Source organism: Astyanax mexicanus, chromosome 3 (assembly GCF_023375975.1).
Source record: "Astyanax mexicanus isolate ESR-SI-001 chromosome 3, AstMex3_surface, whole genome shotgun sequence".
Taxonomy (NCBI): Eukaryota; Metazoa; Chordata; class Actinopteri; order Characiformes; family Acestrorhamphidae; genus Astyanax; species Astyanax mexicanus.
Genome location: NC_064410.1, coordinates 5,843,629 through 5,870,341, shown reverse-complemented (window position 1 = coordinate 5,870,341; position 26,713 = coordinate 5,843,629). Strand labels below are relative to the sequence as shown.

Below are 26,713 nucleotides of genomic sequence, written 5' to 3'. Positions count from 1 at the left end.
TAAATATAATTGACAAATAAACATCTGTAGGAAAAAAATTAAATTTTTCTCTTACTAAAAATAAATTGGACATCAGGTTTTCAGGTTAAATCCACAGTAGTTCGGTTAGCGGCTATTGCTATGACTGCTGTGGTTAGCAGTAGAGAGAGTAAATATATAATGCGAAGGAATTAACAGCTCAATAAACATAGTTAACAGATATACACCAGAAACTATCTACTACTATCTGTAGGACAGCGTAGAATTTTAGAAATTTGCCATTTTTCTCTTACTAAAAAAAATCGTACATCAGGTTTTTCAGGTTAAATCCACAGGGAAGTGAATGTAGTGTTAGGTGTTTTGCTCAAGGACTCTCTTAATGCCTTGTATGATGTATTCTTGGTACACATGACGCTGTGAACTGGGCAAACCAGCTATTTATGAGTCCTCACTTGAACTGCAATATATATTCATGTCATAGCACTAGTAAATGCTGCCTGACAGAGCTACACTTAGGAACCCTGAGTGTTTCGTAATTCAGGGCACTATCTGCTAGCGGTTCGTCCCACGTAGCTTGTTTTAACACGGTAAACGTGCAGACTACCGTCCAATATACTCACCTCTGAACGGTGAAAGAGCTAGCGCTTAGTTCAGTTAGCGGCTAATGCTAATACTGGTATGGTTACATAAATTTGTAAAGTGCACATCTAAACTGTGTTTTAAAGTAGCCCAGAATTAGGAACTGGGAAACTGAACATGAACATAAACTCTGAAAGTCTGAAATCATCTCTGAACGGCGAAAGAACTAGCGCTTAGTTCAGTTAGCGGCTAATGCTAATACTGCTGCGGTTAGCGGCAGAGACTCAACATGGAACTAGAAAGAATTCACAGCTCAAGAAAAAAAACAATTAACAGATTTACACCAGAAACTGCTAACTATCTGTAGGACAGTGTAAAATTTTGGAATTTTGGAAATTTTACAGTTTTCTCTTACTTAAAATAAAATAAATCTTTTTTTTTTCAGGTTAAATCCACAAGGAAGCGAATGTAGTATAAGGTGTTTTGCTCAAGCCCATTATTATTGATGTAGAGTGGTGTTCTTCCCTTTCCAGGGAATCAAAACCTAGTCTAGTACATGAAACAAGGTGGTGTTGTTATCCACTCCCCTATCCCAGCCATCATGCTACAACTACAACTACAGCACAGTGTCTCCTGGTCCTCTCAGGCAACAAAATTTAGTCTGTTGTCAGTGGGTTCCCCAATGACTGGGTAGAAAAAACTCTAACTCTCTGTGCTAAACTGTGTATCGCTGTATTTGTCGGCGCGACTTCAGCTCAGGTGCGATCGCTAAACATGACTCCCTTCAGCGCTGAAGCTGAAGGATCAAAGAGAAAGGGCGGAGGAGGAGGAGGAGGAGAAGGAAAAGGAAGATAAGAGCAGGTATATGAGAAAGAAAGAGAGAGAGAGAGAGAGAGAGAGAGAAAGAGAGAGAGACGTGTGTACCAATCAGTTCTTTGTTTTTTGAGAGCTCTTGTGTTGGCTGAGTAAGTGGGGGAGTGGAGCGAGAGGCTCTTCCCTTTCACAGCCTTTGAGTTTCACGCCTGCTTTGAAGTTGGCCTCAGATTCTCCTCGCGATTAATGGAGTCTGCTGTTGCTTCCCTCAAGCGTGCCCCTCTCTCTCACTGTCTCTCTCTATGTCTCTCTATGTCTCTCGCCCTCTCTAAGTCTTCTTGTTCTCCCTGAGCCTCATTGATTTCTGCTGAAATGAACAAGTCTTCTCCGCCCACGTCTGGGTTAGCGTGGGTCAGGACTGACTAGCGCTTTCACAACGTCAGAATTTAGACTACAACTCCAAAAAATCCAAAAATCCAGAATTTTCCATGCAGGGCTCCAGACTATCCTATTTTACAACCGTCCCGAAGGTTTACAGTACTGTGCAACAGTTAATCTCATTTATCTCAGCAATATGTTGAGTGTTTTAACCTGAAAAAAGCACCACATGCGCATTTGTATTTAAACAGATGCAAATAAACATGCGTACAGTAAAACGTAAAAAGGAAGTCTCATTTTTAACTAAGTATGTTATATCCTGTGAGCCTAAAGCTAAAAAACAAAGTGTAATAGTTTCAGATTACAGATTTCTCCTGGATGCTCCTCAGCCAGCATGTGTATATTATGTTCAGTTCCGTCAGCAGCTCACCTGATTTACCACATTTACCAATTTGCCAAACCAAACCAGTTCCACTAGATATAACTTTATTAACCCTTGTGTGGTGTTCATATTTTTGTTACTCGTTTACTTTGTTACTTGTATTTAATTCAGCAGAATTAAGCAATTTTACATTAAAATGCTTTACACATGCTTGCTTCACCTTAATTGCAAGCAATATAAACAGCTTACATGGTCAATATTTGCCCTTTCCCTTTCTTATGTTACATTTCTTTCAAAAAGTGATAGTCTTTTTTTTATTAGTTTTTTAATAAAATGTAAAAGAAAATGAATTTAACTCAAGATATGAGTAGAAAATTTGTTTAGTTTCAAATTTACAAATGAAGCAATGTTTATTAACCCTTGGCCAAACATACTGTATGTAATATAAATGTGTAAGGGGGTGGGGGGGGTTGGGGGGATGTACAGTGTGTGTTTATCGAAAATGTGTTTTGATATATGTTTTTCACAAAAAATGAGCCAATGCCAATGAGTTTGAGTTAGAGAAAATATTTTTTTAGTATCATTTGATGAAAAATGAAAACGGGTCCCACAGACCCGAACACCACACAAGGGTTAAACTCAGATGGGGAAAAGAGATTAGGAGTTGTTTTAAGAAAAAAGAATTGTAAAATTGCTGTTTGTATTTATTGTATTGACTCTGTGTAGTACAACTCTGTTTACTACGTGTTTATTAGGTGTGTATTAAACCGGAGTAGCACAGCTGCGAGCAGTGAATGCAGCACACAAAGCACATGTAAACAGCGTGGAGCAGCAGAGACTGCATTTGTTCATAGCTGTGCTAATTAGCATTATCTGGGTAATTTATCAGATTAAACTGCGCCTTATCACACATCCCAAGAAAAAAAGAAAACAAGTTCTCTTTCATTGTTTCTCTCTCCCTTTATAACAACACAGATTAGTTAGTAGTTGTGCAGGTTAGTTATCAATTAAATATTGTTAAAGCTTGGGCATCTTTAATTTCACAAAAGTGACACTTTGCCCATATTGGAGCTAGATCTGAGGGTCTGCGACTAGACCAAAAAAAAAGACCAGTTGTTCATCCAGAAAAAGCATATCCTATGCTGGTTGGCTAACTCATTAACTAGTTCTTGACTAACCAGCATACGGCATGTTTTCTCTAGTAGATGAACAGCTGGTCTTAAACAGCTAGGCATAGTGATGTTACTGAAAGCAAAAGAAAAGTAGCCTGTGCTACCATATTTTTTTAATACAGGTTTAAAGTTCCAATCAAAATTTTAAAAAAGCTTCATTGTACACTTGTGGCAACTGTCATGATTGGACAATATTCAGATACAAGCACAGATGCAATAAACAGACTTTTATTAAAATAAAGGGTTAAACATACTAATGTACATAGACAGTCCCAGGGTCATACGCAGCAGGGCGATAATCAAGGGTCATAGAAGAAGCAAAACAAGGTCGGTACATGGGAGAGTGTAAACACAGGAAATGGAAACATTTTGAAAAAAGTGGGGTAAACCAGACAATATTCAGCGGAGTGTATGTGGAGTGAAGGTATGTGTATGTATACTGAGGTGAACAGGTGAAATCAATATTCAGGTGATTGACTTACTGGTAGTGCCATGCAGTGCGGAGACTCAAGAACGCTACTTCCATTACCATTGTACACATTTGGTCACGATAGCCTTTAACCCATTTCAGTAGCATCTAACCCCAGTTGGCCTTGTCCCTCATCCTTCACATTGGTGTCCATCAGGTAGGGACCCCCTCCCTTCCTCCATCCCCCAAACACACTGACCCTGGCCTTCTTCCTGTGTTTCCAGGGCAACGTGTGGGAGCAAGTGTTGCGCGTCCCGTTCATCCTGGAGATGATCAGTGCCGTCCCCTTCGTTATCACTGTGAGTGTCAACTCTGCCGTCTTATGCAAGCAAATCCAACCACTTCTCTCTGCCCACACTGACACGCAACATAAGGCCAGTGTTAAAGGAGCGGCTGACTCAAATCTGAAACTTACACAATTTCCCTCTTGATCCAAATACGGCCCGAAAAAGCTGAGAGGTGTCTGAAGTTGTTCGCTTTATTTATACACCTTCTGAAAGATCCATCTCGAGATCTGCTTTTATCTGGTAGTTGGTTTCAGATGGTTCAGCTTAGCTCCGGACCAGAGTTACATATTTACTCAAGTACTAGTGAGGTAAGATGAACAGTAGAATAGTGCACCACCTCACCATCCATACAAGAGTCACAATGAGATATATACACAAAAGTACAGGGGTTGGACAATGAAACTGAAACACCTGTCATTTTAGTGTGGGAGGTTTCATCATGGCTAAATTGGAGCAGCCTGGTGGCCAGTCTTCATTAATTACACATTATTGCACCAGTAAGAGCATGAAGAGTGTGAAGGTTCAATTAGCAGGGTAAGAGCACAGTTTTGTTTAAAATATTGCAATGCACACTATAACATTATGGGTGACATACCAGAGTTCAAAAGAGGACACATGGTTGGTGCACGTCTTGCTGACGCATCTGTGACCAAGATAGCAAGTCTTTGTGATGTATCAAGAGCCACGGTATCCAGGGTAATGTCAGCATACCACCAAGAAGGACCAATCACATCCAACAGGATTAACTGTGGACGCTGTAAGAGGAAGCTGTCTGAAAGGGATGTTCGGGTGCTAACCCGGATTGTATCCAAAAAAACATAAAACCACGGCTGATCAAATCACGGCAGAATTCAATGTGCACCTCAACTCTCCTGTTTCCACCAGAACTGTCCGTCACCACAATAAATTATTGTGCTCTAAAACCAGGTGTTTCAGTTTCATTGTCCAACCCCTGTAACTAGTAAATAGTAGGTGCTGTTAGGTGCTGTTAGGGTGGTGGCTAAAATGTTTTATAAGTTTGCTTTAAAGTGTACAATAGTAGGTTGCTGCTAAGGTGTTTCTAAGTGGTTAAAATGGTATTTCAGATGCTTGCTAGGCTGGTTTCTATGGTACAGTATTTCTTGTGTTTGTTGTGTTTAGTAAAGACCATATGAAGTATCAAAGCAACCAATGAGAAGTACCCAAACAAGTCTTAAAACACTTAGCAGACATGGGAAATACCAAAGAAACCACCCTAGTGAATAATCATCTATTTTAATACACCTTAGCACACGTTAAAACATTTTAACGACCACCCTAGCAACCATCTGGGATACCACAGCAATCAGCACGATTAAACTCTGATCTTGACAGCATCTGAAATACCATTTCAACCATCTAGAAACACCTTGGCAACAACCTACTATAAACATATGAAACATTTTACCAACCACTCTAGAACAATGACTTTGGACACCTTAGAAAAAAACCTTAAATATCCCAGCAACCACATTAAATACCATATCAACCATCCTAGCAGCTATCTTTGATACCAGTGCGATCACTTTATCAACTCAATAGCGCCAATTTAGCAAGATCTAAACAACAACCTTAGAAAAAACCTGAATTATCCCAGCAACCACATTTGAATACCACATCAACCACCCTAGCAACTTCTTCAATCTTCAATACCAGTGCAATCACTTTATCAACTCTATTGCGCCAATTTAGCATGATCTTAACAACGACTTTGGACACCTCAGAAAAAAAAAAAACATGAAATATCCCAACAACCACATTAAATACCATATTAACCACCCTAGTAATTATCTCTAAACACATTCGCAACCCAATTACAATCATTTGCCACCAAATTAGCAACCATGGGAATGCTTTAGCAACTACAATAAATGCCTCAGCAGCCACCAGGAACCCTTAGCCACCACTTACCACTTTAATTACCATAGTAACCACCCTAGCAGTCACCAGGAGATACCCTAGCAGCACACATTAAACAGCAGCTCCTTTAAACTTAGCAGGATTCTGAGACACTCCAACAAATGCATTTTGTTCCATAGCAACCACAGCCTAGCTACCACCTAGAACTCTTCAGCAACCACATTACATAACATAGCAACCACCCAAGCAACCACCTGGGATACCCTACCACACAACCACAAATATGTATAACCAGTGTCTCAGCCACATGGAAAAAAACAAAATAGCATCCACTTAAAATACCACAGCAACCACTTTAGCTTCACCCTAGTGTTAAAAATGTTTTAAAAAACAGCCAGGTAAGTAAAATATTCCGTTTTTTTTTTAAAGAAGTGCACTTTTTAAAATTATAGATATTAATATGATTATTATGTATTTTTTTTAGTAGAGTTGAAAATGAATAAAAGCTCTTTTTGTCTTTTCTGGCAGGTGATTTGTCCCTCTCTCCGGAATCTCTTCATCCCCGTCTTTCTGAACTGCTGGTTGGCCAAACACGCTCTGGAGAACATGATCGTAAGGGAAACGAATGCTGTATTTTTTTTTTTTTGGCGCATTGCCTGCAGATTTCTCTCTCCATTTACCTGTTTTTCCTCTGTTTTAGTGTGGAAGAGAGAGCCAAAGTGCAAATTAGTAAAATTGACATACAGTCCGAGCAGCGTGAGACTAATTGCAATTAGGCACATTAGCATGAACTCCTGCTGAAATCAGAGCTGCTGGTTCGTGCTGTTTTTTATTATTATTTTTTTTTGTTCGGTTTGTGAAATGAGGATGATTGCAGCAGGCTGAGTGAATTGTAATCTGCGGTGCTTCTCCGCTTGAAGACGGAAAGCTATGGGAAAGATGTGGGACAGAATGAGCGTGCTCACGCTGAGAATCCTATTAATGAAATATCAGAGGATGGGACGCCTTTAAAAATGTTATTAGTGCATATCTCTTTCTGTCCTGTCTTTCTATAAGCCTCTGTAAGCCTCTCCCTCCCTGTCTGAGTCAAAGTGATTTCCGGAGGCTTCCACTGGCTTTCCTGACATTTACAATTCGCTGCTGAGTATTTCATTTACACTCCTGTAGACCGAAGCGCTAATCATAGTGTTAATTAATAACACTATGAATAATTCCAGATTCCAAGAATGTTTTTTGAGGTCCTTTATTTGCAGAGAGATGATATTTTTTACTTCAGTTTCTCTGATTTTGCTATTTATAGGTTTATATTTGAGTAAAACTAACATTGCTGTTTTATTCTATAAACTACAGACAACATTTCTCCCAAATTCCAAGTCATTTATTTACAGAAAATGAGAAATGGCTGAAATGACAAAAAAGAAAAGGCAGGAATGCTTTCAGACCTCAAAAAGTGCAAAGAAAATAAGTTTATATTCATAAAGATTTAAAGCAGCACTAGGTAGGATTTCCTTGATTTTTGATCTTTTTAAAGGAGTAAAAATTCAGCTTGAAACTCACTGCACTGCACTTCACTCCTCTGAGCTCAAACCAGACTCTGTAAGTTTTCCGAGGCGGCCGTGACCAACGCTCGCGAGAACTGCAACCTGCTTTCCGACCTTTAGTCCTAACAGTTCTACAAGGGACTACTGGTTCATTCTTTACAAACTAACATACAGACACTCTGGCAGAAGCTGGAAAGAGACCGAACATGTCTGTGAAAGCCAGAAAACGAGAAAGAGAAACTAATCCGCCTGAAACATTTATTACACTCTACAACTGTAGGGGGAGCCCACGAGCACAAAATCTCAATCCTACCTAGTGGAGCTTTAAGAGTTCAGATATCAATATTTGGTGGAATAACCCTGGTTTTTAATCACAGTTTTTAATGCATCTTGGCATCATGTTCTCCTCCACCAGTCTTACACTCTGCTTCTGGGTAACTTTATGCCTTTACTCCTGATGCAAAAATGCATTCAATCAGTTCATATACACACACATATACAGTATTTATGTGTGTGTGTGTGTGTGTGTGTTTCAGAATGACCTGCACAGAGCCATCCAGCGCACCCACTCAGCCATGTTCAACCAGGTGCTCATCCTCATCAGCACCCTCCTCTGCCTCATCTTCACCTGGTGAGAGTTCACACTGTTCACACTGTTACACCACTGACTGCTAACACACTCCTCACTGTTACACCACTGACTGCTAGTACAATCCTCACTGTTACACCACTGACTGCTAGTACAATCCTCACTGTTACACCACTGACTGCTTACACAATCCTCACTGTTACACTCTTGACTGCTTACACACTCGACACTGTACACCACTGACTGCTTACACAATCCTCACTGTTACACTCTTGACTGCTTACACACTCCACACTGTACACCACTGACTGCTAGTACAATCCTCACTGTTACACTATTGACTGCTTACACACTCCACACTGTACACCACTGACTGCTAGTACAATCCTCATAACACACTCCTCGCTGTTACACCACTGACTGCTAGTACAGTCCTCCCTGTTACACCACTGACTGCTCGTACAATCCTCATAACACACTCCACACTGTTACACCACTGACTAATAACACACTCCACACTGTACAGCACTGACTGCTAGTACAGTCCTCACTGTTACACCACTGACTAATAACACACTCCACACTGTACACCACTGACTGCTAGTACAGTCCTCACTGTTACACCACTGACTGCTAGTACAATCCTCATAACACACTCCACACTGTTACACCACTGGCTGCTAGTACAATCCTCATAACACACTCCACACTGTTACACCACTGACTGCTAGCATATTCCACACTGTTACACCACTGACTGCTAGCATATTACACACTGTTGCACCACTGACTACTGATTAATAACATGATTCTTACTGTTACTTGTCCTGCATATACACTCCACACAGTGTCACATCACTGACATGTTACACATTCCATACTGTTACACCACTGACTGCTAGTGACACATTCCATACTGTTACACCAGTGACCTTTAACACAGAGAGAAAGAGAGATAGAGACAATAATAGAAAGAGAGAAAATATATTGGCTCAAACAGGGAGCGTGTCATGATTGTTCAGGATGTGGCTGTGTGTGTGTGTGTGTGTGTGTGTCAGTCACAGAGAGATAGCAAGAGAGAGGGGTTGCTATGGCATTAGTAGATTAGTGGAGGGGCGGAGCTGAGTGTGTGTTGGGTAACGGTGGGTTTGTAAAACTGTAAGGGGGGGGGGGGGGGGTCTGTGGCCTTTTCACCGCTGACAGCAGAGTGTTTACTCTAACTGGCCCCTCAGCACTGATCAAACACACACACACACACACACACAAAACACACACTACACACACACACACACACACACACACATGCAAATCCCTCAGAACCTTTTGATTTTAAAGTTCAGATATGATAAACCTGTTTGTCCCTCCCTGACCTGTCTCTCTCTCTCTCTCTCTCTCTCTCTGTCTCTCGCCACTGTCTCTCGCCCTTCTCCTTTTTCTTTTCATTTCTTCCCCTCTATCTCTCTCACTCTCCGATTCAATCTCCCCTTATTTTAACTCCCTTCATTTATCTCACTCTCTCTCTTTCTATCTCTCTATATTTTCCCTCTCTCCATCATTTTTATCTTTTCTCTATCTCTCTTTTGTATCCTTCTCAAATCAACCTCTCTCACTCTATTGTTTCCTTTCTTTTTCACGTTTTCTCTTTTCTTTCTCTCTCATTTTTGCATTTGTTGTCCTTCATTATCTCACTTTCTATCCCTATTTTTTCTATTTACGCTCTCTCTTCTCATCTCTCTCTGTCTGTCTTTTTTCTGTTTCCTTTCTTTTTCACTTTCTCTCTTTCTGTTCTCTTATTATCTCTCTCTACTTCTTTTTTGTCTCCTTCTTCATCTCTCTGTCCATCACCAAACTCTTTTTTTCTCTCCATTATTTTCCTTCGGTCTCTCATCCCACCCTCTCTTTCAATGTCTTTCTTTCTCTTGCTCTTTCTTTTGTTGTCCTTCATTTTTCCTATTCATCTCATCTCTCTGTCTGTCTTTAATCTCTCTTTCCTCCATCTCTCACATCTTTCTTTCTCTCTGTCTCTGTCTCTCTCTCTCTCTCTCTCTCTCTATCTCTCCCCAATTGTTCCTTTTTTTGTATAACTTCATATCTTTCTCCAATAAACCTTTCTCAAACTATTTTTCTATTTTATTTCTTTTTCACTTGCTGTCTTTCTGTTTCTCTTATCTCTCTCTACTTTCTGTCTCTTGATTTGTCTCTCTCTCTCCATCACAAAACTCTTTTTTTCTCTCCATTATTTTCCTTTTTCCCTCTGTCTCTCATCTAACACTCTCAATTTCTTTCTCTCTTTTGTCTCTCTCTCTTGTTGTCCTTTATTTTTCCATTTTTCTTCTCATCTCTCTTTCTCTCCTTCTCCCCTTCTCCTCACATGTTTCTCTCTCTCTCTTACATTTGTTCTTTTTTCTGTATACCTTTATGTGTCTCCATTCAACCTCTCTCACTCTATTTTTTATATCTTTTTTCACTTTCTGTCTTTTTTTAATCTTTTGTCTCTCTACTTTTTGTCTCTTGATTTGTCTCTCTCTCTCCATCACCAAACTCTTTTTTCTCTCCATTATTTTCCTTTTTCCCTCTGTCTCTCATCCAACACTCTTTCAATTTCTTTCTCTCTCTCTCTTGCTCTCTCTCTCTCTCTTGTTGTCCATCATTTTCCATTTTTCTTCTCATCTCTGTTTTCTTATCTCTGTCTCTCATCTCTCTTTCTCTCCTTCTCTCTTTCTCTCACATGTTTCTCTCTCTCTCTCTCTTACATTTTTTTCTTTTTTCTGTTTAACTTTATGTTTCTACATTCAGCCTCTCTCTCACTCTATTTTATATATCTTTTTTCACTTTCTGTCTTTCTGTTTCTTTTATCTTTCTACTTTTTGTCTCTTGGTTTGTCTCTCTCTCTCTCTCTCTCTCTCTCTCCATTACCAAACTCTTTTTCTTTGACTCCCTCCATTATTTTCCTTTTTCCTTCTCTCTCTCATCCCTCTCTATCAATTTCTTTTTCTTTTTTTGCTCTCTCTCTTGTCCTTCATTTTCCATATTTCTTCTCATCTCTCTATATTTCTCTCATCTTCTCTTTCTCTTCTTACATCTTTCTTTCTTTATTTCTTTCTCTCTTTATCTCTGTCCTTTTTTCTGTAAATTTTTATATTTTTCTCTATTTAACCTCTCTCACCATTTTTTCTATTTCATTTCTTTTTCACTTTTGTCTCACTCCATCACCAAACTCTCTCTTCCTTTTTCCTCACTCCATTTTTTCTCCCTCCTTTTTCTTTCTTTCTTTTATATCTCTCTTGCTCTACTCTCTTGCTCTCTTTCTATTTTTGTCTTTTTCTCTCTTGCAGTCTGTTGCTCGTTATTATCTCACTATCTTATCTTTCTCTTATCTAATCTCTCTTTCTATAATTTCTCTCTCTCTCTCTCTCTCTCTCTCTCTCAGTATCTGTGGTATTCAGCACTTGGAGCGGGCGGGGAATAATCTGACGCTCTTTGACTCGCTGTATTTCTGTGTGGTCACGTTCTCCACGGTGGGTTTTGGAGACGTCACGCCGCAGATCTGGCCCTCGCAGCTCCTGGTGGTCATCATGATCTGCGTGGCGCTCATCGTGCTGCCCATTCAGGTGCGTGACACATGACCCCTGACCTTTGACCTGTACAGCCAGTCCGCAACTCCCAAACCTCCTGTAAACGCTTCCACATGGACGCCGCGTCACTGCGAATAAGCGAAGAGCTCCGGCGGGTAATAAAGAAGCTGATTTGTTTATTCCGCTCAGGTAGGAAATGATTTGCACAAGTCATTTGATTCATCGCTTAATTTGTTTTTTTAATGTTTTACTTTATTAGCTCAGATTGAACGGCTGATTGGAGCCGGAGCAGCCAAACGACACCGAAGCATTTCCATTAACCCTTTTAGAGAGAAAGCTTACAGTGTAAACACTACGTGCTCATTTAGTAGGACTGTGTTGGGAAGAGGCGGGGCAAATTGCTCTGCTTGTCCTTTTCTGATTGGAATCAGATATATCAGAATAACAACAAACACACACAATAAACACACACACACACACACACACATACACACACACACATCACTACCACATTTACTGCAACACTAGTATAATGTCATAGTAGCACATTTACTCATTACTCATCAATACTTAAAAAGGCATCATTTACCTTTTGGCCCCTGGTATTAGCTTCAGTTTGCTTATAATATCACGCACAAAAGTTTTATTGGTAAATTTTAAACTTTCTGGGCTGTTTAAGAAATGTAAGCCAGGATCCTTTCATTGGTTTCATGTAGATTAAAGAAGAACTCTGGTGTAAAACTGACTTTTTGTGTAGTAAAACATGGTAAAAAGTTCTTACCTTTGTTTAAAAAAAGCCCAACTCCATCCTCCCACATCGTTTTGTTGTACTTTTTGCCCAGCGCTCTGTACAACGGCCGTATCAGGGCATATTTTGCCCCGATAAATTTTACTTTTTACAGCTCAAAGTAGCTCCACACCTCTTTGCTAGAATCTGGAGAGCCCTGACATTTAAAACATGGCATTAATAACTTAAAAAGTGCACAAGAAGCTTATGAAAAACTACTGTTTACAACCTATAATGCTAGCTTTAGCTCCGAGTGCCGCCATCATTGTACTGATAATGACAGATATATACTTACATAGACTCTGTATATTATGTATTGTGGTAGGCCCCTGGGGTTAGGGGCGTGACCACTGTGACCCAGAAGGAGGAAGCACACAGAGATACACAGACACAGGGATTAAATGAACTCAAAACGTACCTTTATTGGCTTTTAACGCCCTCCACCACACCCAAAATAACTTAAATAAACATGACTCAGCCCAATGGGGCTCTAGAGTCGGTAGAATTAACTTTACTGTAGTTTTAAAGGTCCGTGCAGCCTCAGCCCTCAGCTCCCCAGTCAAGAGTCCTCTCCTCAGTGAGCTGAGTTTTATAGCTGTCCGGTCAGATTGGGCTGTGCGCTCCGGCGTGGGGCGGACCCACAATTCCCCCGCCTCCTCACGCCACAGTATATATGTATTCCCACTTCTGTTCTTCTCTGTACAACAGAGAGTCCAACTCAGAGACAGAACCAATCAGAATCTTCAGAATCTTAGCATTGCCTTAGACAAGAGGAAGTAATACAATCTTTTGTTCTCCAGAAATGTTAGCGAGCACAGTTCTCTGTAGAGCACACTCTACAGGGATAAAATTAACACTGGCTTACATTTATAAAAGAAGAGTAATAGGACTTTTTATATTTCACTTCAAGCGCTACTAAACTCTACTAGTTGTGGTGATAGGGTCTAAGTAACTTTATTTTAGTAATTCAGTTCAAAATGTGAAACTCATGTATTATTTAGTTGTATTAAACACAGAGTGATCTATTTAAAGCGTTTATTTCTTTTATTGTTAAAGATTTATGGTTTACAGCCAATGAAAACCCAAAAATCAGTGTCTCAGAAAATCTGAATATTATATAATGACCAACTGTTACTTTAGTCAGTGTGGGCAGTGTGCCAAGTCCTGCTGGAAAATGAAATCCGCATCTCCATAAAAGTTGTCAGTAGCAGAGGGAAGCATGAAGTGCTGCACTAAATTTGGACTTGATAAAACACAGTGGATCAACACCAGCAGATGATTAGCATGTCTCTCCAAACCACTAATCACTGATTGGTGGAAACTTCACACTAGACCTCGAGCAGTTTGGACTGTGTGTCTCTCCACTCTTCCTCCAGACTCTGCTCCCTTGATATTTTCTAAATGAAATGTAAGATTTACTGATGATCAGTGATGGTTTGGAGAGACATGTCATCACTGTGTTTTATTATCAAGTCTAAAGTCAGTGCAGTTTTGTTTTCCCACAAAATCTTACAGCACTTCATGCTTCCCTCTGCTACTGACAACTTTTATGGAGATGCGGATTTCATTTTCCAGCAGGACTTGGCACACTGCCCACAGTACTGCCAAAAGTACCAATTGGTCTTATAATTCAAATTTTCTGAGAAACTGATTTTTGAATTTGAATTGCCAGGCTACATTACCAACATATGTGTAGGTCAGTTTCTTGTGTATATTATGAAATATAATGTTTTATATTTGCTGTCTTTCGTTGTACTTTTTGATCCGTCATGTATTCAGAGCATCTGGTCATGATGACAAAATTGCTTTTATGTCTTCAGACCCTTGAGAATCCACGCAGATGCTGTCTTTCACACTTACACACACACACTTAAACACACACAAACACACACATACAAGCATGTAATACAAAGCCTTGCACCCCTCCCCCATGGGCAAAAACATCTACACACACATTCACACACTTACACATGAATCATCCTCTCTCACACATTCATAAACACTGTAGACTCCCTGGAGAGATGGGATTCTAAAAGTATGTGGGGGGGTGGGGGGTGGGGGGGGGTACATACATATATAACACACACACACACACACAAATACAGTGTGGCACTCATATGTGTCTCTCACAACCACACACACACACCAGCACACATACACCACCTACACACAGGTTGGCCTTTTAAAGGAATTGTGATTCATAATGGGAAAGAAGACGTACAGTGCAGACTTCTTTGTTTTTGCTTTTTTTTATCAAACTTAATTTTTTTTTAACAAACACATTTTAATATCAGACAAAGATAACCTGAGTAAATATATATATATATATATATATATATATAAAAGTGACTAGCCCATTCCAAATCTCTTATTTGGGTTGTTTAAATTGGTTGTGTGATTTGGGTCATTGTCCTGCTGCAGAACCCAAGTACTCCTGAACTTGAGGTCACAAACTGATGCCTGGATATTCTCCTTCAGGATTTTGTGGTAAACAGCAAAATTAAAGCAAGTTGTCCAAGCAGGTCCTGAAGCAGCAAAGCATCCTCAGATCAACATCACACTACCACCACCATGCTTTACGTTTAATATGATGTTCTATTTATGAAATGATGCGTTAGTTTAACGACAAATGTAAAAGGGACACACACCTTCCAATAAGTCCTACTATTGTCATGTTTGACCTCACGGATGAGTTGTCCATGCCCTTTTGAAGTAATTTTAGGAGGTCGGTCATTATTTTCATTAGCTTTCTCTTTTGTCCACGTCCAGAGAGGTTAGGTAAAGTGCCATTGGTTGTAAACTTCATGATTATACTATGCTTTGCTGGACAAAGAAAGTTGAAGACCACTACTTTGATTCTCAAGTTCCCAGATAGTTTCATTCTCCTTTTTCTGTTCTGGGAGAAAAATGTAATTTTCTTGTAACAAAAATGTATAGTTTCCAACACTTTTGGTCATGATTGTATATGCACCTGCTTATTTCTCTAATGAATTCACACACATGCACATACACACACATACATACACACAGACACACACACACACACTGTGTGTGTGGAGGAGGGTGGGATGGGCTTTGATGTGCGGCGAGAAGGTTTCCCTGAGCTGCCTCTCAGGAAGTGGAAATGGCAGGGCAGGTCCAGTGTGGCTCTACCCACCTGCTTTCATCCACAAACACCAGCTGACATTTACAGCAGCTAGCCCGCCCCATACCCCCCCTGCACATACACACACACACAAACGCACACACACACATAGATACACACACACACACACACACTCCAGCCTGTATTTTTCCGCGGCTCTGATAATGTGCATTCTTTCTCAGAGTGTGTGATTTCAGAATTGTGTGTGTGTGTCCTTACAGAAGGGGCATAGCTTCAAGAACCCAGACAGATGGATCAGAACCAAGGGAACCAGGGCCAGATTTACCAGAGTTACTAAATATAAACGTTCTTAAATAGACACCAAACGTCTGGTCAATGCTAAGAACCACTGTGACGTTTTACTAGAAGCGCCTAAACTCTTTGACTTACTTTTACCTTGAATCATTAGGCACAGGATCTGTTATAGTTAGCATTAGCATAGCTAGGATTAGCGTCCTTCAATTGTGCCACAGTTCCCCCCAAAAGTATTGGAACAGTGAGGCCAATTTCATTGTTTCAACTGTAGACTGAAAACATTTAAATTAGACATTAAAAGATGAATATCATACAAAAGATCAACATTTCAGCTTTTATTTCCAAAGATGACACATTCTGTCTGAACCCACCCATTTTTCTTATGAGCAAAAGTATTGGAATGCGTGTGTGACTATCCGGTGTGCCCTGATACATTGATTATTCAAACAATAAATAGTGCTTAAAGTGTGCATTCAGTTTTGGATACAACGACGGAGGCTAGCATTAAACTAACATGGAACGATGCATCGTTAAACTAACTAACATATGAAGTACGACAATTTCCCTAATACCATCGTACTTTGTTCGTACCATCGTAGTCTGAACTATGCTGGTTTGAAGCACCGTAGTTCGAACTATGATGTTTCTGAACGCGTTCGGACTGATTTCCACAGCGGGAAACGGGGGAAAAAAATATAGCACAATCACCATTAATATGTATAAAATCAACAAATTCAATATTGGGAACAAATAGACTATTTGCCATAGCAACCAGGCAACTTAACGACAGTGTTTGCGAATGCTTGGAGGAACTATGGTTTTTGGAAACACCTAATTATATTAATAAAAATTAAAGCAAGAAAAGAAGGATCAGTGTAAGGTTTGTCTTTTACATTTAATTTTCTAACTGTTTGAGGATAAATATGAAAATGGATTTTCTTTTCTTTTCTTTTATTTGATTTGATACTCGATGATTACTCTTTTTAATTGAGTAGAGTAAATAATAAATGCATTTTCATCCATTTTTCTAATTTTCTATACATTTTTTATTATTTCTCCTCTTCAAATCGTTATATTAGGAAAAATCGTATATATTTATTAGATTTTTTACGTTCGTTCCAAATTTCGTGTTTAAAAAAATAATTTAAGTTTTTACAATGTTAAATTAACAGAATGAAATAATTAATTAGATAATATTGTATGCAGAAATGAAGTAAAGTTTACTAAAAGAAAGGATTGACTGAAGTTCAGTGCAATTATTTACTCTATGTAACATTTAAGTCTTGAAACTGAGTTATGGCACCCTCTTATGGACCTCCTGGTCCTCTTTTTTCCCTTTTATATCATCTAGGGAAAAACACATAGATAGATAGATAGATGGATAGATGGATAGATGGATGGATGGATACTTGATTAATCCCAAGGGGAAATGTTGGAGTCTCGATTCTGATACTTCAGCTCACAGACGCATTGTGCTGATCGACATCACCCTAGGAGTGATGAGGGGAGAGAGTGCCATCTACTGTACCCACCCAGAAAGAGAAAGCAAGATCAATTGTGCTCTCTCATGGCTCCGGCTGCTGATGGCAAGCTGCATGAGCTGGATTCGAACCAGCGATCTTCTAATCATAGTGGCAGTGCTTTAGTCTGCTGGACCAGCCGGAGCCCCTGATATTACCTGATATTACATTTTTTTTACAGCTAAACCCATCAGATAACCCACAATACATCTATAAACTATTGTAAAACCCAAGTATTTTAGAACCCAAGTATGTAAGAACATTACAGAACACATTAAATCTGTGATTAACAGAAGCCCCAAAGCATGCAATAAACCGACACAAGTCAACAGCGCTCATCTACCCCACCCACGCAGTGTTTCCCCCAACGCTCAGTTCCAAGTGTCCTCCTCTCAGACCACTCAGCACCAGACAGCACCCGCCGGCCCCGTTACGAGCGTGTCAAATCCTTCCATACAATCCCATCATGCACTGCATGCCTCTTCCACTGACGCCCAAACTGCTCCTGTGTACCATTAAATATGTTTTTTATTATTATAGATTCATTTTTATAGACTGTTACATGGATCTATAAAACACAACCCAGTGCTGAAATACACTCAGTCACACAAGTCAACAGCGGGTAATTACTGCTTAACAGGGACTTACTGTTCTCATCTCTCTCTTTCTCCCTGGTGAAAAACAATACATACTTAACTGTACTTAAAACATACTGAGAAAACAGATTTATGCACTTACTTAAAATATATTAAGTATATTAAGTACATTAATATTATGCTTTCATCAAATGGTTAAAATTAAACTTTTATCATACTTTTTAAAAAGTACAATATATTGTAAATAAAAAAAATAGACTACTATGAATTACACTTTTTCACTTTTGTTTAATGTAATTCAGTATACGTCTAAATTACTTATTTACAAATATGCTTTTGTACATTTTTAGCAAAGTGTTTTTAAAACAGCTGTTACAGTAGTTCACTTAAAGTACAATGTATCATATACATTTTTAGAAAATTAAATTACTACTACTAATTTATTAAATGTAAAGTAAATTTGTAACACGCTAAAACATTTCATGTCCTGTCAATAGAAATTGAAAAGTATTTTTAGCTTCTCTTTTTTTCTTTTTATATTCATTTTATGTCACTTCAAACATGCCCAGATATGGTAATACAAACCATTATTTATTATCCTGGAGGGTAAAGACTAGCCCATGCCTCCTCCTCCTCCATCATTGCTGAGTAGCATCACAGTGCACTCGGAGGAAAGTGCAGCGACTTGGTTAAGATACATCAGCTCACAGATGCCTTGTGCTGATCGACATCACCCTAGGAGTGATGAGAGAAAAGAAAGAGCACCATCTACTGTACCCACCCACAAAGAGCAAGGCCAGTTGTGCTCTTTCAGGGCTCCGGCAGCTGATGGCAAGCTGCATGACCAGGATTCAAACCAGTGACCATCCGGATCCCTTTATATTACCCTGTTAATATAAGTAGAAACTGTAATTTCTGTGGATATAACACTTCTTTTATAGTTAAACCCATTACGATTCAGTGCTTGGGCAGTTTCACCATGTCTAAACCTCAGACGGCGCTCTGTATCCTAAAATCAGACAGGAACGGTGCCCGCTGTGATCGGTGTTCTGTCCAGTTGTGCTGCCTTGTCAAACTGTGCTTCCCTAGTGTGTATTTAAGGTCTCAGTAAAACGCGAAATCAACCGGAGATCCGATTTAAACCTACAGTTACTTACACAAGACAGCTAATGTGAACCAGCTGTGTAAAGAGAGCTGTAGGCTCCTCCTTAGCTATAGCTCCTTCTGCTGCAGCCTGGGTTCAGTGCTGCCTGTGGGCGGTCCCAAGCCAAGGTGGGCGGGGCCATGAACTCACTTGTTGACGTAGACTTCAGAGCCTTTCCTGATCGACTCGTTTTTTCTGAGGCTTTTCTTTTCTTAGCTACTGCAGACAAGGGAGGCTGAAGAACAGTTTCATGTGCAGCATCCATATACCTTTAATTTACTTATTTTTTCCTACATTGTAAATAAATACTGAAGTGATCCAGACTATGAAGGAACACATAAGGAATCATTTAGTAACTTAAAAGTGTTAAACAAACTAAAATACTCTGTGAAGAAGCATTAAGGTGCTCTAATCTGGGGAGCTATTAACTTGGGCTGATTAACTTACAGAGGTAACTCTTGCTCTTCCTTTCCGTGGGCAGTCCTGATGAGTGCCAGTTTCATCGTATCTATTTTTATTGGTCTTTTGGGACAGCACTTGAGGACACTTTCAAAGTTCTTGATATTTTTCTTTTTTTTGGAGGGACAGCAGTGTTTGAGGTTCTTCTCCACTGACTGTATTTATACTGTTCCTGGATCAGCGGCTATAAGGGGGACCGTCAGAATAAATATAAGCTGATTTATGAAGACAGAGTGTTGTTTTTTTCAGTGAGTCTCGTCCACTGGAAGTTATTAGAAAGTTGACAGTGATCACTGAGAAGCCATCAGCAGTAATGACCAGGCTGAGATACGTCTGCAGTCAATCAGGGGGATATCTGGGGGATTATTTACTGTTATTGCCGGTGTTTCTTTACAGGGGTTGTTTACTCTTAAGACATGCCAGTTAATGCTGGCGGAAACAAGAAACCTGACGTCACTGTATGATGATTATTTCCCTCTTATAACTCATTATAAACTTTTAATCAATTTCACATTTGTGTTTAATTAGATCGGAAGATGTTGTGTTTTAATTAGAGTCTGATGTCGTTATTGTTGTATGTCTTTTTGCGGAAAGTTTTTTTATGTCAAAGAAAACACAGCTGGTCTCATCACTATAATTAACACACTTATTTTTACACACACAGTAAAATAAGCAATTATTTTAACATATTTTATAAGATTTATTAACATATTTTATAAGAACAATTTTAACATATTTTATAAGATTTAAAATCTGAAAAATCAAGTTCTGCAATGCACAATGACATACCAGAGTTCAAAAGAGGACAAATTGTTGGTGCACGTCTTGCTGGCGCATCTGTGACCAAGACAGCAAGTCTTTGTGATGCATCAAGAGCCACGGTATCCAGGGTAATGTCAGCATATCACCAAGAAGAACCAACCACATCCAACAGGATTAACTGTGGACGCTGTAAGAGGAAGCTGTCTGAAAGGGATTCAGTGTGCACCTCAACTCTCCTGTTTCCACCAGAACTGTCAGTCAGGACAATAAATTATTGTGTGGTTTATTTGAACTGAATTACTGCAAAAAAGTAAGTTTCTGCAAGTACACCCCTTATCACTGTCAGGTTCTCACAGGTGTGTTTGTGGTTTATTTTGTTGTCTATTTAGATGAATGTGTGTGAGGTCACACTGATGTCCGGTTTAATTCTCTCCTCAGTTTGAGCAGCTGGCGTTCCTGTGGATGGAGAGACAGAAGTCTGGTGGAAACTACAGCCGCTACAGAGCGCAGACGGAGAAGCACGTGGTGCTGTGTGTGAGCTGCCTGAAGATAGACCTGCTCATGGACTTCCTCAACGAGTTCTTCGCCCACCCCAGACTTCAGGTGTGTGAGGGTTTTCTGTGTGGGTGTGTGCATGTGCATGCCCTACATTGGGGCTATGTACTGGCAAGAACGTGGTAAAATATGTATGATAATAAATAAATACATTTATTTCCCCTCAAACATACAATCAAATATATATATATATATATATATATATATATATATATATATATATATATATATATATATATTAGTATTTTAATTGACACCACTTTCTTTCACTTTTTTCACCATTTCTTACATTTATTCTTTTATTTACATTTAAATATTCACTATAAAAACTTGCGTCTTAAGAAGAACAAGTGTTATTAATCGCAGTTAACCATAATACAAAATATTGTTGTGATTTAAACAGATTATTTTTTTTGTTATTTTATTGTGTTGCTCTAATATTGTGATATTGTCATAAAAAACACCATCATATGTATAAAAATAAAAAATAAAAAATGTTGGATTCGAAAAGCGAAAGAACCGCACTGCCCCTAGTGGTTGTAGTTTAAACAGCACAAAAAGAACCACTGACACAAATCTTTTTAAAATTTAAAAATGTACTTTTTTATCTATACTATAATTTTGAGAATTGATGCAATATTAACTTAATTTTGTGGAGCCCCACAGGGTTACATTTTAGGGCCTGTAAAATTCTGGTGTGAATTCTGACAGTAAACTGAGTTTAAAGGGTTTAAACAGTACATTTCAGAGCAAATCAGAGCATTATATCATCAAAAATGTCATATCCTCTGTACATTCTAATCTCTTTTACTCTGCCATACTTTGACGTACTTCGGCATGCGTGCTGCTTAACTGCTCTGAGGGCAGATTTTAACGAGTGTCTGAATTTTAATGAATTCTCTGGACGTATCGCCGGAAAGACGTTGGGTTTGATAGGATTCTTCGGATGTCATTAAATATTAAGATATTTAAAATGTGTCCAGAATAAAGAATGGCATGATGATGATTGAAGGAGCTGTAGAGCAAGTAATACCAAATAAATTATTAAAATGAATATCTGGAATTCTTGTATTTAAAAAAAAAGGTAATGAAATCTTGAGTCAGGTAAGTTTACCCAATGTATATTGTATATAATTATAATTTACAGTTTATTTTTACAGTATTATTGTTATTTGTCATATTATACTATAGTATAGTTGTTCCTAAAGTATAGTAGAATAAATCATACTCTAAGCAAAAATGGTGTATATATATATATATATATATATATATATGCAAAAACAGGTGCATCTTAAAAGAACATCATTGAAAAGTTACTTTATTTCAGTAATTCAGTTCAAAATGTGAAACTCATATATTATATAGATGTATTAAACACAGAGTGATCTATTTTAAATGTTTATTTATTTTATTGTTAAAAAATGTATGGCTTACAGCCAATAAAAAAAAAAAGTCAGTATCTTTTTAGAAAATTAAAATTTAGTACACAGTGTGGGCAGTGTGCCAAGTCCTGCTGGAAAATGAAATCTGCATCACAATTCCATCTCCAAACCAGCACTGATTGGTGGAAACTTCACACTAGACCTCAAGCAGTTTGGACTGTGTGTCTCTCCACTCTTCCTCCAGACTCTGCTCCCATCATTTATTTAAATAAAATGTAAAAAAATTATTGATGATCAGTGATGGTTTGTTTGGAGAGACATGTCATCTGCTGGTGTTCGATCCACTGTGTTTTATTATCAAGTCTAAAGTCAGTGCAGTTTTGTTTTCCCACAAAATCTTACAGCACTTCATTGTTCTTCCCTCTGCTACTGACAACTTTTATGGAGATGTGGATTTCATTTTCCAGCAGGACTTGGCACAATGCCCACACTGCCAAAAGTATCAATTGGTCTTAATTATATAATATTCAAATTTTCTGAGACATTGATTTTTTTTTTTTTTTTATTGGCTGTAATCCATAAAATCATCAACGATAAAAGAAATAAATGCTTAAAATATATTATTCTGTGTTTAATACATCTATATACTATATGAGTTTCGCATTTTGAACTGAATTACTGAAATAAAGTAACTTTTCAATGATATTCAACTTTTTTTTAGATGCACTAGTATATGATTCCAAACTGTTGAACAGTAAAGTGTGTGTGTGTGGTGTGTGTGCACTGAGTGTGTGTGTGTGCGTGTGTAGATTTCAGCTCATTAGGGATCAGGGCTGATCCTCAGCAGGAGCTTCAGGCAGCTGCAGTTCAGGCAGAGGGATTACAGCAGTTTTACAGTAAATCGCCAGTTCTGTTCCAGAGCCAGCGCAGCCCACTCAGCCACATTACACCCATAACACACACACACACACACACCTGTTGGTGAACCGGCTGTACGTTCACGTTGGACATAAAGGTAAACATTTGTGACACGTCTGTGGTTTAGGTCTGTTTGCCTCGACACCTCCTGGAGTATCAAATGACATGCAACGACACACAACTTGACACACACACACACACACACACACACTTGAAGTGCAAATGGAAAAGCGAGTCATGCGCATGATGTGGGAGCTGTTCGGATGCAGCCGGAGACGGAACAGATTGTTGTCATAGTGATGTAGCCGTCAAGTTCCCTTCATATGCAGTGCAGTTTTTCCAGACGTTTCTCCAGGAATTAAGGACACCAGGCGCAGATGTGTGGCTCTGTGTCCCATTTCTGGCAGCTAGATTATATTCAATTTATTTGATAAAGTGTCTAAATAAAATTGGCACATTAATTGTCATGTGTAAACAATTGGACAACCTCCCAGTTGTAAAAATAGCAGAACTAAATTGACTCATTTCGTCCCTGCTAAACAAAAGAAAAAAAAAAAAAGCTTGGCTAGTTCGATTCTTCATGACTTCAGTGGTGTTATTTGATGTTGAACTGTTAGATTTTCTTATTTTAGTCTAAATCTAATCTGATCTGATCTATAAACAAGCAACTAGGCGAATTTTTTCCCATCTTATTACTTCAAATCCCTACAATAATCTAATTAATCTATAATACACTTGAGGTTCGTGCTATAACGTGTAATATTGGCACTGCCTAGTGTTGTAGATCAGCACAGCAGTGCCAATATTACAGCTTATAGCACAAACCTCGAGTGTATTATTGTGATTATACCACAGTTCAATTATCACTGTTTATTAAAAGATTTTAAAGAGTTAAAGAGAACGAGAAAATACGATCTGTTTGACTATTTTAACTCCACGAGTTATAGTAGTTCTATTGCTGCTCTGTTTGTTTGTAGCAGCACTGTTTGGCTTGTAAGCGCTGCATCGTTGCTAGGTTACCTGTATGTGGCGGAGTAATACATGGAGAGCTTTGGTTACAGTGCATTACCTGTTGTTAACGGCACTCACAGAGCGCCTCTCAGCCAATCACATTGCAGGTTCGGAAATGACTGTGGTATAATTGGAAATTAAACATGATTGACATTAATGCTTTAGTTTTGCACTTAATAAACTTTCACACAGGAGATTTATCTTCCTTTTGTATTGTTCTATTGCTTAGCTTACTTTTACTTAGTATTTCTATTGTAGTTCTCATATGTTATCATATGTTATCATATGCTCATGACATGTTCTGAACTCATACATGGACATTTAAGAGGAAATGTGGAAGTCAAGACAAGCAGCTTAGAATCTGAAAATTATTCATTTATGATTTAAAGTATAGATAGGGAAGATTATAAAGAAATAGCTATCAAAGTAGTGCAATTGTAGAGTTTCCAGAGTGTGAAATAAGATTAAGTAATGGCTGTTAAGGGGAACTGTGGAAGTCAAGACCAGATCTTTAAGACTAAAAAACTGCATGAAAAAAAAATATATATTTTAAAAAAATTCACAAAAATAAAAATTTCGATGACATACTGGGGCATGTTCTGTAAAACAGTCCATCAGGACTGCTTGCTGGACTGTGACTCTCCCACCCAGGGGTTCGGTGGGCGACGCTGAAGTGGAAGAGCGATTTCAGCTCTCATTAAATGGACTGCTACCTGCTCCGCCAGGCGTCTCTGAAATACAGCTGTGTGCGGCTGACAGAGAGCTGTCAAAACCGCTCTAAAGACAGCTAATGAATGTTTGAATCCTTTCAGTAAATGCGATGCAGGCAGTGATTAGCTTTGCTCTGTGTGGTGCTAGCGTGGCGTGTCATCTTCAGAAATAACTGCAAAACAGGAGCTGATGAAAAGACTGATTAATAAACATGTTATTTTATTTTGTGGGAAAATGCCAGAAACTAATGTGGCGTTTAGAATTTTTTAATGTAGAAATTTTAGAAATGCAAATAACTTCTGGAAAAGGGTCGAGAAAAAATAATTTCAATAAATATATTAGAAAAAAAGCTCAATAGCTCCACAAAAAAATTAAAAGCATGTCATTTATGATTTTCATTCAGACATTTTGCTAAATTTACTTATGTACCTTAACTCAGACTGTGTGTAATTGTATTGTGAGCAGGACTACTACGTGGTGATCCTGTGTCCGACGGAGATAGACGTCCAGGTGCGGAGGGTCCTGCACATCCCGCTGTGGGCTCAGAGGGTCATCTACCTGCAGGGGTCCGCCCTGAAAGACCAGGACCTGATGAGGGCCAAGTAAGTTATGAACCACAGTTTAATTACACTGGAAATCCAAAAACATGTTTTCCAGGATAGATTTTACTCCCTAACCTATAATCAGACTTACAGGGAGTGGACAAAGAAACTGAAACACCTGTCGTCATTTTAGTGTGGCTAAATTGGAGCAGCCTGGTGTCCAATCTTCATTAATTGCACATTATTGCACCAGTAAGAGCGTGAGAGACTGTGAAGGTTCAGTTAGCAGGGTAAGAGCACAGTTCTGCTCTAAATATTGCAATGCACACAACATTATGGGTGACAAACCAGAGTTCAAAAGAGGACAAATTGTTGGTGCACAGCTTGCTGGTGCATCTGTGACCAAGACAGCAAGTCTTTGTGATGCAACAAGAGCCACAGTATCATCAGGGTAATGTCAGCATACCACCAAGAAGGACCAACCACATCCAACAGGATTAACTGTGGACGCTGTAAGAGGAAGCTGTCTGAAAGTGATGTTCGGGTGCTAACCCAGATTGTATCCAAAAACAAAAAAACATGGCTGATCAAATCACGGCAGAATTCAATGTGCACCTCAACTCTCCTGTTCCCACCTGAACTGTCTGTCACCACAATAAATGATTGTGCTCTAAAACCAGGTGTTTCAGTTTCATTGTCCAACCCCTGTATACTCAGCTGGGGACAGTGTTCAGCTAGATTAGAGAAGATTAGAAAAGACAATAAAATAAAATAATCAGTACTACTTTTTAAAACAAGGCACCTTTATTTATAAGTTTATTAGTGGTTAATAATTAGGTTGTTAATACTTTATAAACAATTTATAAGTAGGTGCAACACATACAACTCATCCTACTTTGTTTTTTTTTCATCAGCCAGCCATAATATATCTAATAAAGTAAAATAGAGTCAATTTATTTATTTAATGTAATTTTATGTTAATATACAGCATCTTATGATTATTGGATAGATGATTAATCTGGCTAGTTAAATAAGATTAATTTGATCTTATTCTATCTCAAAACTCATTCCTGTTATCTAAATTAATTCTTAGATCGATTAGCATAGCCACCATTTAGTCATTATTTTTTGTTTTAATTCTGATTCTATGCTAAAAACTCATTCCTGTTACTTTAATTTCTGTTACTCAATGCATGAAGAGTAACAGGATTGAGTTTCAGTAACAGGAGTGATTTTTTTTGTCGTAAATATTAATTATTTAAACATGCAGTCAACCATTTCTTT

The 26,713-nt window shown here is 38.6% G+C and overlaps 1 protein-coding gene across 2 annotated transcripts in view; it reads left to right on the top strand.

Annotated features, from left to right (window-relative positions):
• The window catches only part of LOC111191922 (potassium channel subfamily T member 2), a 129,054-nt gene that overhangs the window by 56,703 nt on the left and 45,638 nt on the right, over window positions 1-26,713 (top strand). For both annotated transcript variants that reach the window (XM_049475752.1, XM_049475751.1), the window contains exons 7-12: window positions 3,997-4,071; window positions 6,466-6,549; window positions 8,015-8,109; window positions 11,498-11,678; window positions 20,749-20,913; window positions 25,353-25,489. In XM_049475752.1, coding sequence (XP_049331709.1) covers window positions 3,997-4,071; window positions 6,466-6,549; window positions 8,015-8,109; window positions 11,498-11,678; window positions 20,749-20,913; window positions 25,353-25,489 — 737 coding nt within the window. The remainder of the gene's footprint in view (window positions 1-3,996; window positions 4,072-6,465; window positions 6,550-8,014; window positions 8,110-11,497; window positions 11,679-20,748; window positions 20,914-25,352; window positions 25,490-26,713) is intronic.